At 32.0% G+C, this 14,185-nt stretch overlaps 1 protein-coding gene across 1 annotated transcript in view; it reads right to left on the bottom strand.

Moving 5' to 3' along the window:
• The window catches only part of LOC143068140 (codanin-1-like), a 29,746-nt gene extending 18,793 nt beyond the window's left edge, over positions 1-10,953 (bottom strand). The window contains exons 1-5 of the mRNA XM_076241947.1: positions 10,840-10,953; positions 2,315-2,985; positions 1,429-1,683; positions 684-868; positions 352-450 (exon numbers count right to left, since the gene is read on the bottom strand). Coding sequence (XP_076098062.1) covers positions 352-450; positions 684-868; positions 1,429-1,683; positions 2,315-2,985; positions 10,840-10,923 — 1,294 coding nt within the window. The 5' untranslated portion in view covers positions 10,924-10,953. The remainder of the gene's footprint in view (positions 1-351; positions 451-683; positions 869-1,428; positions 1,684-2,314; positions 2,986-10,839) is intronic.
• Between the last annotated feature and the right edge of the window lie 3,232 nt (positions 10,954-14,185).

The following is a 14,185-nucleotide window of genomic DNA, read 5'->3' as shown; positions in this document are numbered from 1 at the left end:
TGCCTGTCTGAAGTCAGGAGACTGAAATTCAATGGTTGTTGTTTGGTGCTGTGTTACATATTTGTTTTTTGTTAATTTTTTTGTACATTAATTAGGCCATTGGTTTATGTCATTAGAATTGTATTATTTTTTTTTATTTCAGGGCGTTTTATAGCTGACTTTACGGTATGGGCTTTGCTATTTGTTGAAGGCCATACAGTGACCTATAGCTGTTAATTTCTGTGTTATTTGGTCTTTTGTGTAGAGTTTTCTCATTGACAATCATACCACATCTTTTTTTATATTGTATAAATTAAACAAACTTATACATAATAAAAAGAACCACAGTAATTACCACTAATATAAACTTACCATCAGTAAGGTCATTGATAAGGTCAAGGTCAGAACTTTTAGATGTCAACAATTGTATTATAAAATACAACTCAACAATAATGTTAGGCAATAAGTTTTCTGAAAAAAATAAAGAAAAATTTTATCTTTGTATTTTTTTACAGAGGATTGTTGGTACATTTTGTAGATAATTTATCTTCATTACATAACTATTCAAAAGAATCCAGCCATTATTCAAATAACTAGACACAAAATGTAAGGCAGCTAGAGCATTTATATTGTTTGAACAAACAAAACTTTTACTAATATGAAATCAATGCCTTGCCTTAAGTATAAGCATTTACACAACAAACCTTTTAAGCATGAGGAATAAATATTCGCTAAAATATCCAGTTTTTTTGTGTGTGTGACCTTTGACATCTCAGCCAAAGGGACCTCTACAATACTACTTAATCTTTCTAGTCCTCCTGGTTTGGTTGGGGTCATAGGTACCAGTACATCAGTACCAAAATCCTTTAAAATCTTTTCTCTTTCTAATCTGTAAAATTCAGGAAATTGGATAATGTAAACAATTGTCAATTGTAAACAATTTCACAAAGATTATTAAATTAAGTTTTCTGTGTTTTTTATCCTTTCTTACAGATTCTTTGCCTGCCTTGATCATGAATTTACTTTATTTGCATTGTTATATCACCGGTCAAGTAACATTTCACTGGTCCCATAAGCAAGAACCATTTTGTAATTTACTTGTCTGATACAATTTTCCTGTGGTACCAAACCATTGGACAAGTGTTATTGTCTAGCCCTGTTAACATATTATCAAAATCAAAAGAACTAGTTTCAGTATAAATTATAACACATTTTTCACACAAAAGCTTCCACGTTAAGAAATAATATGCAAGTCAGCATGAAATTACTGATACAATTTTTGAAGAATCTTATAAATCTATTTACTCTTGAAGTTTTTTTTTGCAAATTCTAATATGATATGTGAGAAAACTATAGAAAATAAGTAAATTTATGATATTTTGCCCAATTAAAATATCTAAATTTACCAAGAATCCGTTTTAGAATTCATAATATGTAATATTTACAAACCTTAACAGTTCCTTTTCTGGTTCTAAGATCTCCCCATTTGTAGGTTTATTGTTAACTTTCTCCTCTGCCTCCAAGAATACTTTGTTTTGCTGACCACCTGTGACCTGTGTAGGGTTTATCCTTCTAGTAGGAGTTTTAGGTTCAGTCTGTAAGGTAGTAAAACTTATTCGTCGGCTCTTGGTGATTTCTATATTTTTTGTAGGTCTTGGTGTTCCCATTTCAAAGTTGGGGGATTCTAGCATATTCATTGATGCTCTGCAAAATAAATTGCCATTTAAAAACATGTGTTTCAACAGCATCAATCATGCATGCTTTATTTGATTCTTTTTCTAATCAACATTAACAGACTTTTACACTATTCAGTAAATAATAATGTGTAAAACATTTAATGTTGCATACAGAATGAGAGTATCAGAAATTTGGAAAAAAGAATGTTTGACAGTTTCAAGAATTTTAATTTGTCTTTAATCTAAATTTGTGTCATTCACTTTTGCCTTAATGATATAGGAGAGTGGTATACAAATCTGTTATTTCTAATCTCCCTTTCAATGTTATTTGAGTAGAAGATGTCTTTTCTTTAAACCAGACAAGTTTATATTGTTGAAAAATTGTTAATTTTTTTTACATTAACAGTCAATAAATAAAAAGATTATATTCATTTATAGATCTATTTAAATCTTAATTAACTTCTAAATCATTAACAGAAAATACTAAGGTACAGGTAAAATATAGCAGATATATTGGGAAAATGGTTGTAAGGCAAACTAAAGTTAAGAAAGGGAGACTTAACAGTTAGCATCATTTCCTAAACACATGCAATTTTATCAAAATGCTGCATTCCTTATACCACAAAATATTTCGTCAGACTAAGGAAATGAATATCTACCTGACAGCAAGACCGGGTTCTCCTCCCATAGGAGGAAAATCACTCACACTAGCCAAGCTAAAGACAGGTGCAGGACTCTTTTGATGCAAGTCATTAGGATCTAAGGAATGCTTCCGTCTCCCTCCTGACCTTTGAGTAATAGCTGGAGATGGCGAGTTGTCAATAGATCTATTTTTACTGCTTGATGAATAAGGAGAATTCTTCTTTTTTGTGACTTCTGGTGAAATAAATTCACCAAGACTAAATTTTTGTTTTGATTTATGGGCATCACTTTGATATTTGGCATTGTGGACATTTTTAGATGAACTGCCACCTAAAGATGATCGTCCTTTTTGTTTGACGTCTGATGAATGTTTGTTGCTTCCAAGATAAGATGGAGAGTCAAATGAAACATTTGGTGAAAAAACAGATGCTGAGGAGCTTTTTATATCTTCCAACCCATCCCCAGGACTGGCACCAAACAGTTGTACACGTTTTCCACTTTCAGATTTCGATGACCCATTCAAAGACTTTTTTAGTTTTTGTGCTGACGGTGTCTTGGCTGGAGAATTAGCAGCAGATCTGGATGATTGAAGTAGATGTAATGTCTGATCTCTAAGATAGTTCAGAAAAAAGGGAACAAATTCTTGCTGAAGTTTTCCAAAATCTTGAAGCTGTCCACAAGAACTATCCTGTGAAAAGAAAAAGAATCATACATTTTACAATTCACTTTTGTTTCCATTGCATAAATTAACACGATTAAAATGGACAACGATTTCATTTTAAAATATTTTTCACAACAGATTTGGAAGTTATTTCACCATCATATCATATAAAGAATACAGTTATATTTTCCTTGTATTAAACGCCTTTAAGTTTTACAACATATATTTATGTAGACATTTGAGTGGAGGTAGATTTATCCTTACTATGCTAAAAATATTCTTTGTACCTTTTCTTTCTGTATAATTTATTCTTTAGCTTACATGTATGTTTTGCTGATGATACTTAAGTCTTTTGACAAATACAAACAGATTTATCACATCTAGAAACTTGGTCAAATACTTGGTAGCTAAGATTTCACCCATATAAATGTTAACTTCTAACAACAACATGATACCAATACAACCTGAGTAACACCACATTAGAGCATGAAGAAAAAGAAAAAGACATTTATATTGACAACAAACTTAACTTCAAGCAACATATGAATGAAAAGATAAATAAAGCCACCAGTATTATGGGCGTAATCAAAACGACATTTACCTGCCTCAATTACTTTCAATGAGGAAATATTCCTATTACTTTTTAAAGCATTAGCAAGACCAAATATCAAATATGTCAAGGCTACAAGTATATGGAGACCATATAAAGTTGACAATATAACAGCAATTGAAAACATTCAAAGGCGAGCAACAAAATTGATACCAACACTAAAACATCTAGAGTAGGAAGAACGCTTGAAGAAGTTTAAATTACCAACACTTAAATACAGAGGCATGAGAGGTGACATAATAGAAGCTTCCAAACTAACATCTGGAATGTATGATTAAAAGTTGCCTAACTTGTTAACATAAAACAGTGAACACTACTTCTGTACATGTACTTAGAAGACACAACAACAAGAGGCTGTCACAACGACAGCAAACCGGATTTATTAACATTTATTTGTGTCCTGGCAATATCACAAGAACCATTACTGATGAATGGTGAAAGTGAAAATCGTCAATATCAAATTTGACCTCCATTTTGTCATCAGTATCAACATATTAAAATTTGAAAAGCTTAGATTGAATGGTTCATGAGTAAATGCAACAACCTAAATGGAAACGCCATTTTACGATCTTTCAAGAACCATAACTCCTGAACGGTAAAAGTCAAAATCGTCATTATTGAACTTGACCTCTATTTTGTCATCCGTAACAACATATTAAAATTTCAAAAGCTTTGGTTGAATGGTTCATGAGAAAATGCACGGACACGACGGGAAACACCATTTTTCAATCTTTCAAGAACCATAACTCCTGAACGGTAAAAGTCAAAATCGTCATTATTGAACTTGACCTCCATTTTGTCATCAGTAACAGCATATTAAAATTTCGGAAGCTTTGGTAGAACAGTTCATGCATAAATGCACGGACACGACTGGAAACTCCATTTTTCAATCTTTCAAGAACCATAACTCCTGAACGGTAAAAGTCAAATTCGTCATTATTGAACTTGACCTCCATTCTTTCATAAGTAACAACATATTAAAATTTGGGAAGCTTTGGTAGAACAGTTCATGCGTAAATGCACGGACAACTCCATTTTTCAATCTTTCAAGAACCATAACTCCTGAACGGTAAAAGTCAAAATCGCCATTATTGAACTTGACCTTCGAATAGTTGTCAGTAATAACATATTAAAATTTTAAAAGCTTTGGTTGAACGGTTCATGAGTTAATGCACGGACAACATTTGATTGCCACCTGCCCGACCGCTCGCCCGCCCGCCCGCCCGCCGTACATCCCCAAATCAATAACCAACATTTTTGTCACAAAAATCCGGTTAAAAAACTGGCTATACACATGTACAAAGGTGCAACAAGACATATGATCAACCTTTTTCACCCAACAAATTGCACCAAAAAAGGCTGACACCAAACATATCCAACAAGTCAATTAAAGAAAAAGCATACATGTCCCTCATCAGGACTACTTTACAATATGCTAGTGCAGTATGTGACCATACTAACAAAATGGTACCAAAGATAGGATATGGTTCAAAGAAGGGCAGCAAGGTATGTAACGTAACAGATACCACAACATCTCATTGGTTAGTAACATAATGAACATCTTGTATTGTCTTCCCTACTAGAATGAAGGAAACCCAGCCGCTTAATAATGATGTATCAGCTACAGAACAAATATGTCAAAATCAATTGATTGGTGTTCATGAGTGCAAAAAGGCTATATCGCAGCAATGTCAAAATTGAAACAACCAGTAAGCTAATAGTTATCATATCTACCAAATGAACGCCTTTCCAGAAATAACAACAAAAAGGCATTTAGAATACCATCATGTAAAACAACTGTACAGAAGGAGTTTACTACCCTAGAACAATCAGAGAGGGGAACACCTTGCCAATGGTACTGCCTTAGCCCTTTGTTCTGAATCTCAATTTAAATGACATGTTTATAATCAAAAACAGTATATATATTAAATTACAACCATTTTTGTTTATCAAATTACAAAAAATTTCATGCGCTTACTCCATAATGTCATTCATGACTAGTGTGGCAAAATAGTCAATCAGTTGACAGTGGCTGCTTACCAAGGGTGGTGATGGTGGGTACTTTCATGATGAATCAGGGCTCGCGCTACCAGGCAACTTGGGCGAAGAAGTCACTTTCCCGACCGTGAAGCGAAAACAAGTTGCCCTGTTGCAGTGTTCTCCCCAGGCCGTTTTAGCGTCGTAGTACCGCGACGCTATATTTTCTTCCTGCGACGCTATAATTATTTTGAGGATGTTATTTTTCTTGTTTCTATATGGCAAAGCCATGTCCTAAATTTTGAACTGTCATCTAATTACCGCTTATGATCATAAAAAATATATCACCTTTAATCCCTTCAAGTTGGACAATAGACAATTAAGAGTGATCAAATAAGTGTTAATTGCCCTTTTAGGGATAACTGTTTGGATAGGAATACCTCAAGCTGTCACTTGTGACATGATTAATACCACGTGGTCTGCAAAATATTACAGTACTACTTTCTTTCTCTTCCTATCACTTTTTGTAAATCGAGAGTGAAAAGTTTGATTATGAGCTAAATAAGTTTTGGTCTTTCTTGAGAAAGTGATCATAATTGGCTTTAGTTTATGTTTCATTCATTAAATGCATAAAAAACGCCATATTCTTTCCAAATCTCTTGTCAAACATTGTTTATTTTCGTATTTAATATTTTAGTGTTAACTACTGGTCTGAACCGGACCAGATATGACAAAAATCTGTATTTTACGTTAATAACTACACAGTAGACAGAAAACAATGATACCTAAAGAGAAAACTAAGCATTAACCGACTTTTTGTTAGATAACTTTGTTAAGAATATACATTTTGATAAAAAGAAACAACTGGGACTGATTCATTGAATACCATGAACCAATATATTTCATAGACATGATTAAGATTTTTTTTTAACTGGGTAGGTAGGGTAACTGGAACCACACATATATTTTTATTTGGCCCAAGAGGAAAAAATAATTCTGGAACTATAAATGAATATAGAAAACATAAACTGAGAATTCTGTTATCATGGTTATAGTTTAATTGTATTCTCAGTCATGAATTATTGACACAAAGAATAGGGTTGAAAAGAATATTTTATTCACCAAATAGGGACCGATAGCATACAAAAAAATATAATACATTTTGTAATAAACAATAACGCATATATCATAATGGAAATAGAGCATTGCCACGACGCGACAAATTACATTGAAAAAAATACATTTTTTTTACGCCAAATGTGATGCTATCCAAAATTTCTGGGGAGAACACTGCTGTTGTTTACGATACTCCCTTTGTCGCTTCCGCGGTCATCGGACATTTTCAATTTTTACCAAATTGATGAAATATCAAATTTTTATTGATATGTAAAGAAATTCAGACACAAACAATTCATTTTCTTAAGAAAATATGTTGAAGCATTGTCTTTACAGTGTGCAGCAGGTTGTTTAATAAAAGTACAATTTTTTATCACTTCATGCACTTCCGTCCAAGTTCAGGTGCTTGTGTTACTCGAAAATGTACATCAACCTTACTTTCGGCGGCAAAATTAGTTTGTTACTTCATTTAAACGTGATGAAAGTTGCCTCCAGTAAATGTTTAATCTGTTCATTGCATTAAAAACGTCAAGATCCTTTCCAAATAACTTGTCAAACATGGTTTATTTTTGTAAATTTTCTTGCAATCGTCCGCCATTGACCGTTTTCTAAACTACAGATCGGAACCAGACCAGATATGATCGAAATCCGTATTTTTACAATAATTACTACGGACATGGATGGAACAGCTGACAGAAGAATATTGATCCCAAAAGGAAAATAACGCATTCCACAAGCATTAACAGACTTTTGGTTACATCTAATTGATTGGTGTACATAATTCCATATAATTTATATGGATTGTTTCAAAATATTGATAGTTACTCAACTCTGAGACTATTATACTAAACATGCTAAATAGTAATATCAATATATTATAGCCCAGCTTAACTCTGTATATCTTTTTTATGAGAAACACTGAGTTTCATGCACAAGATAGTTTTTTTAATTAAATTGTGATTGATATATTATAATTTAAAAAAAAAAAATTGAAATAATTTTTTTTTTTTAGTGCTTGATATTTAGTTGGTAGTTTCTCACAAGAACCTTTAATAGTAAAACTTAAACAACTTTTAATTTGAAATGTTACTTTTAATTGTATACTCAGATATGAATTGAACAATATAAAAAGAACTTTATTTACATACATGTATGACCCTTAATACTATAGTAAAATCCAAACATTGTAGCGCACCGCGCAAATGAGCACTTCTCTTTCAAATCTCAACACTTCTCCCCATAAGTTTCAAAAAGAGAAGTCCCTTCTCCCTATAATTCTAAAGTAGTGTGAGCCCTGTGAATGACAGTAAAAAATCAAAGAGCAGATTGCTCTGAGGGATGCGATTGCCATTGTTTTCATTGACACAAGTATACATGTAGCTGGATAATATTATTTTCAAAACTAATTCAACTGCATAATCATGTAAAATGTAATTTTTGTAATCTGAAGTTACAAAATAGCCAATCCCGGATACAAGTGTATGCACAATCATACTCATTGTGTTTTATTTTTGTACTATCAATTCCAAGTTTACTTTCCACAGCAGTGACATTCCCAACTTTTTTAAAAATATTTAATTTCCTTTGGGCTAGTGGTCATGACTCCTTTCCATACACATTACTCGGTTAAAATTGCGATCGTATTTAATATAACATGACATTTATCGACAGAACGAGTTTTTTTTTGTCGACATGTTTTGTTTTCAGAATTTACGGAAGTTACTTCTGGAAGGGAGACAACTCGAAACGATAATATGGAAGACTCCATTTCGCCATAAGGGGTGTTGCGATGTAGACTTCATTTATTTTAATTTATATGATGCAAATGATTTAAAATTATGAAACAACAATAACCCTCAGTAGTAGACAAACAAAGAAACGATCCCATATGTTTTAAATCAATCAATTGAGTGGGGAATCCAGAGCAACCATTCAACCTAATACCCCTTGAAGTCAAGAAAACTATACGCATGCGCATAATTACCTAAACAAACCCTGGAGCAAGAACGTATATTAAATGTTAATTTAACGACCTAGATGGTTCTCTATTTCTTTATGGAAGTACAATATCAAATATCAGTTTCATAACGCTGACATTTAAGAGAAACTCCACTTCAGTTCTTATAGGACAGAAATAGATTTATCGGAATTCAGAGAACTCTCGCATTTTTATCAAAACTGGGGAATTCCCTCTGACGTGTTTCTAAATTTATAAAAACACTAAATATAAATACTGCTTAATTCTGATTTTCCGTGTTGTTAAAAACATGCATATAAGTCAAAAGAAATATCAAACATGGGATTATGATAAGAACATTATAGTAAAGTTGTTTAACCCTTTCGCCAATGAGTGCCGGTTTACCAGGATTCACACTTCAGACAGCTGACGATGAGTCCCGTTTTACCGGGATCGGTATACCTCTTTTACATTTCCTTCTCAAAACAGTGCAAACATGAGTTATCTTTCTTTGATGAATACCCAGATGAAAGTGTAAACATGGCGCTTCCGTTTGTTGAAAACCGTGTCAAAATCAGAGGAAATTTACGGACTTTAAAAGAATTTTAAATGAGGGAACATTTTTTTTGAAAGAATATGGAAGAATTGAAGCCAAACTAGTATACTTTTTTGACATAAAATGTCGTTTTATGTACAAAACACTTGGAATGAACATCATTCAGTGTGAGGAATTTGTACAACCTTGCAAACTTTTTGAAATTTTGCCGTTTTGAGTAAAAAAATTACGATTTGGGGAAGAGCAGAATTTCGAGAATTTCACCTTAATAATGCCGAAAATTTGAATATTTTATGAAGAAAAAATTATCAAAACATGAACAAAACTGTGAACATAGTGTTAGTGAATGGAATAAATACACAAACATGTATTATGAAGATCTCCCACTTAAGTAATAGTAGCCAGGGAAGCCATCGTCTCAGGCCTAAATTAATATTTTGTTTGTTTCCCCAATCCCGACCCTGCCAAGCAAGGTGTGGGTAGGTAGGTATGGAAATAATTTAATTTTTTTTTCTTCAAAAAAGCTTGAACAATAACGAACGATGCAGCAAGCCTGAAAATCAGAAAGGAATAAAATAATTTTCTACTTAGTTTTGACAATAAAATTTTATGTGTAGCACCGTTTTTGCAGGGTCGGTCGGGATTGGGGAAACAAACAATAATTTATTTTAGGCCTCAGAGTAGCTTCAGTCTGGGCAGCCATTGGTGAAAGGGTTAAGTTCAATCCCTTTGAGTGTTTTTAACCTTTTAAAGCAAGACAATCATAAGAATCTGAGATGTTCCTTAATGTAAAACGATTAACGTGAGGGCAGTGCCCTGAGACACTGGTATAAGTCTACAGATTGCTTGAAAGCAATTGTATCCCAAAAAATTCCAAATGACGGTAGAGGTTATTTTGGATGCATGACCATAAAATGTGCACTTACTTTAAGACGATAAAAAAATTAGATTATTTTGACGAATTATGTTATTTTTTTTTCAAAAATAATGGTAACGATAATTATTTTAGAGCTCTGAGGAATCATCATAATGGTATTTTGACCAATCAAGGTAAAATTTTAATCAATTTGACTCTACATGTAAGTCATTACAGTAGCCGACTGTTAGACAACTGCCCTCCTTACCAGAAAAAGAAAACACAAAAATCATTTTTTTTTGTTAAAATGACATAAAAGTACAATACAATGACGTTATACACCTTATCGCTATTTGTCAGCCATTACTGGATATCACACAGGTTCCCGTAAAATGTTGACTTCATTAAACAAAATATCTGAGGCCACAATTGAAAAGTGATTGTTGTATGCGTCAAAAGTTCAAGTAGCCAGGTCAGCCGGAATTAACAATAAGGTGTATTATTCAATCAAATGATGTTGAAACTGATAATTTAACTGTTTGTTGGTGCATTAGTGTATCTTGGCATGCAGAGGAACCGAAATCAAAACAAGTCAGCAAATAACTGAATATCTGAGAAAAGTGGAGTGATTCAGCAATTAGTTTCACACTACTATCTATATGACAGGTTCTTGTTTAATGATTCCCCTTTATCTGAAGGTGATCTATATAATTTTTCTTATACATAATTTACATTTGACGTTGGTTTACCAGAAATTGGAAGAATTGAAAAAAGCTCTGGTCAGTAAAACTTCATAATTAAGTAAATACCAGATAAGATTTGAATTTTATCCAATGGACAACTGTATTCGGCGTAATTTCGCCTTTTAACAGAAGGTCCAATACCGCTGCCATATTTTTTTTAAATTCCCGCCATGTGGAGAATTTGACTTCCGGTGTAAACATTGAGATGATCAAGCCTACTACCAACAATCACTTTAAAATCAATATAAAACCAGAAAGATTCATATATATTTTTTTTACATCCTTTGCTAAAAGTATCTTTTTATCTGGTAAAAAAAAAAACATCATGGAAGCCACTAGAAAAGAATCAAGTTTTGAACTAATATTTGCGTAGAAATTTTTAAATGGAAGCATGAATGTCTGGAATGATGGGTCACCGAGAGCGACCATGAATATATAAATACAAGTACCAAACTCAGGAAATTTCTCAGTACAAAATACTTAAATTGTAATGAGGCTGTTAATGAATTAAACACAATTCTTCAAGAAACAGCTTTGGCTTCGGCCAAATTTATCAAAGGGCGCCTTAAAAAGCAAACAAATAAACCAAAAAGAAAACCCTGGTTTTCAGGTTCATGTGATGACTTATATAAAACTGTTAAGCACTATGCCTTTCTTATAAATAAATTTCCATTTAATGGAGCTTACAGAAAAGAATACTACTCTTATCGCTCAAAATTGAGGCGAAAATGTAAACAAGAAGAAAAATTATACAAGAATAAAATATGTTCTGATCTGTCCAATAATATCAAAAGTGACCCAAAATCCTTCTGGGACTTACTTAATAAATTGAAACGAGCATCAGAAAATAATACTACTGAAAAACTGGACGAGCAAACATTCTATAACTTCTTCAAAAATTTAAATTCTTGTGAGGCTCAACCAAAGGACAATATAAAATCTCACAAAACTATCCTTAAAAAATTAGATGAGCTAATAAATGCACTAAAAAACAATCATATAAATATGTCATATAACCAACCAATAACATCAGATGAAATAATCAAAGCCTCTAAAACCTTAAAAAATGGCAAATCCAGTGCAAAGGACTTGATTTCAAATGAAATGATTAAGTATGGTATACCTGTACTAGTTGACCCTTTAACTAAATTATTTAACCTAATTTTCAAAAAAGGAACATTTCCTAAGGTATGGAATGAAAGTTTCATTTCATTAATACACAAAAAGGGCAATAAGCTAGACCCTTCAAATTACAGAGGTATTTCTATAACCTCCAATCTTGGAAAATTATTCAATAAAATTATATATATGAGAATTACAAAATTCATGAATGAACACAACATTATTAGTGAAAACCAAATTGGATTTAAAGAAAAATCCCGTACCTCAGATCACATATTCACCTTGAAATCTATTATAGAACAAAAGAAAAATAAGAAACAGAAGGTGTTTGCTGCCTTTGTTGATCTCAGAAAGGCCTTTGACACAGTTTGGAGAAATGGATTATTTTATATCCTTTTAGAACTTAAATTACCCTGTAAACTTTTTAATATAATTCATTCTATGTATGACGATACTACATGTAGAATTAAATTCCAAAATGGTCTCAGTGAAGAATTTATCTCCAACCGTGGCGTTAAACAGGGAGATGTTCTCAGTCCTTTATTATTTAATCTTTACATAAATAATTTAGTAAAAAGTCTCCAAGATGCTAATACAGATCCCATTGTAATTGGAGATACAACAATAAATTCCCTTTTATTTGCAGATGATATAGTTTTATTATCAAATTCTGAAAAGGGACTACAAACAGCTTTAAATGTTCTTAGCGATTTTTGTAAATGCTGGAAACTAGAAGTCAACATAAACAAATCAAAAGTCATTATATTTAACTCAAATGGAAAAACCCATAATATTTTTTTTAAATATAATAACGAATTCCTGGAAACTGTCAAATCATACTGCTACCTTGGCATGACACTGCAGCACACAGGAAATCTAAATCTGTGCAGCTCATTGCTTGTTGAAAAGGGTAGAAAAGCACTTTTTAAAATAAAAAAAACAATTGGACTAAATAACCAATGCAAGCTATTAGAAAAATTATTTGACTCCCTAGTTGTGCCTATTGCTCTATACGGTAGTGAAGTATGGGGAATAGGCAAACAACACAGGGATTCAGATCCCTTTGAACACTTGCAGTATAAATTTATTAAAGAAATTCTAGGAATACATTGTAAAGCATCAAATGCTGCATGTTTAGCCGAGCTAAATAGATTGCCTTTATATACCAGAATAGAATTTTCAGCAATAAAATATTGGCTTCATATACTTGAATCAAATAATTCACTTGCCCTAAAAATATATAAAGCAACTGAAAAAAATAACTCTTGGATAATAAATATGAAAAATCTCATTTCAAGACTTGGTTTTCATTTTATTAATCTAAATCCTATTGATATTAAGATGTATTTAAAACACATTCAAGAGAGAATCAATGATATAGCCTTCCAAAAGCAAGAGACTGACATCAATCAAAATAAAAAAATGAACTTTTTTAATATACTTTATAAACCAAATAAAAGACCCTCGTATGTTGATCAATGCAAATCCAAAAGTGATAGATCAACATTATGTAAATTGAGGTTAAGTGCTCATACTTTATCTATTGAAAGAGGGCGATATCTAAAAATACCAAAGCAGAATAGGGTATGTCTTTGCTGTAACAATGGAGACATTGAAGATGAACTTCACTTTCTTTTAAAATGTTCCTCCTATAAATATGTGAGAGATAACCTTATTAAAAAATTAAATAATGTTCTATTGAACAATAAATTTTCTTCCTTATCATATAACTTGCTTATATCAATTCTAAATAGTAATTCCCAAACAATATTAAAAATTGTTGTCAACTTTTTGAATGAATGCTTGTTGGTGAGAAACTCATTAGTAAAAGGTACTTGATTTTTGTAATAATGTATATGCTCCTCATTTATTTTTTATATATTTCTCTCATAATTATCCACTGTCACTCCTTCATTGTATATATATTATTGTAGTTAGTCTTTAATTTGTTGCCATAACCATTTATTGTCAATGTGTTAGTGCTAATAAAGTTATCTTATCTTATCTTATCTTATCTTATATCTCAGTCAGTTCAGTAGTAAAATTTGCCCCCTTTTCAGCATTGTTTGGCAAAGAAGTAATTTCCTTTCAAAATTTAATTATTAAACAAGTTTTTGGGATTATCTTTCCTGGAAGATGAGACTAGAATTATTGCTAAATAGTCTTCTGAAAAGTGAAAAAAATAATTTTAGAATTATAATAATAAAAAAAATCAGATTTCAAAGTTATTGAAACGTAGATCGATTTTTTTGTTCCATAGTGTGACGGGATTGCTTCCCGTAGAAAAACT

The sequence above is a fragment of the Mytilus galloprovincialis genome, chromosome 3, assembly GCF_965363235.1.
Source record: "Mytilus galloprovincialis chromosome 3, xbMytGall1.hap1.1, whole genome shotgun sequence".
Classification (NCBI taxonomy): domain Eukaryota; kingdom Metazoa; phylum Mollusca; class Bivalvia; order Mytilida; family Mytilidae; genus Mytilus; species Mytilus galloprovincialis.
Note: the sequence above shows the minus strand (reverse complement) of the source record. Positions and strands in the feature narration are given on the sequence as shown.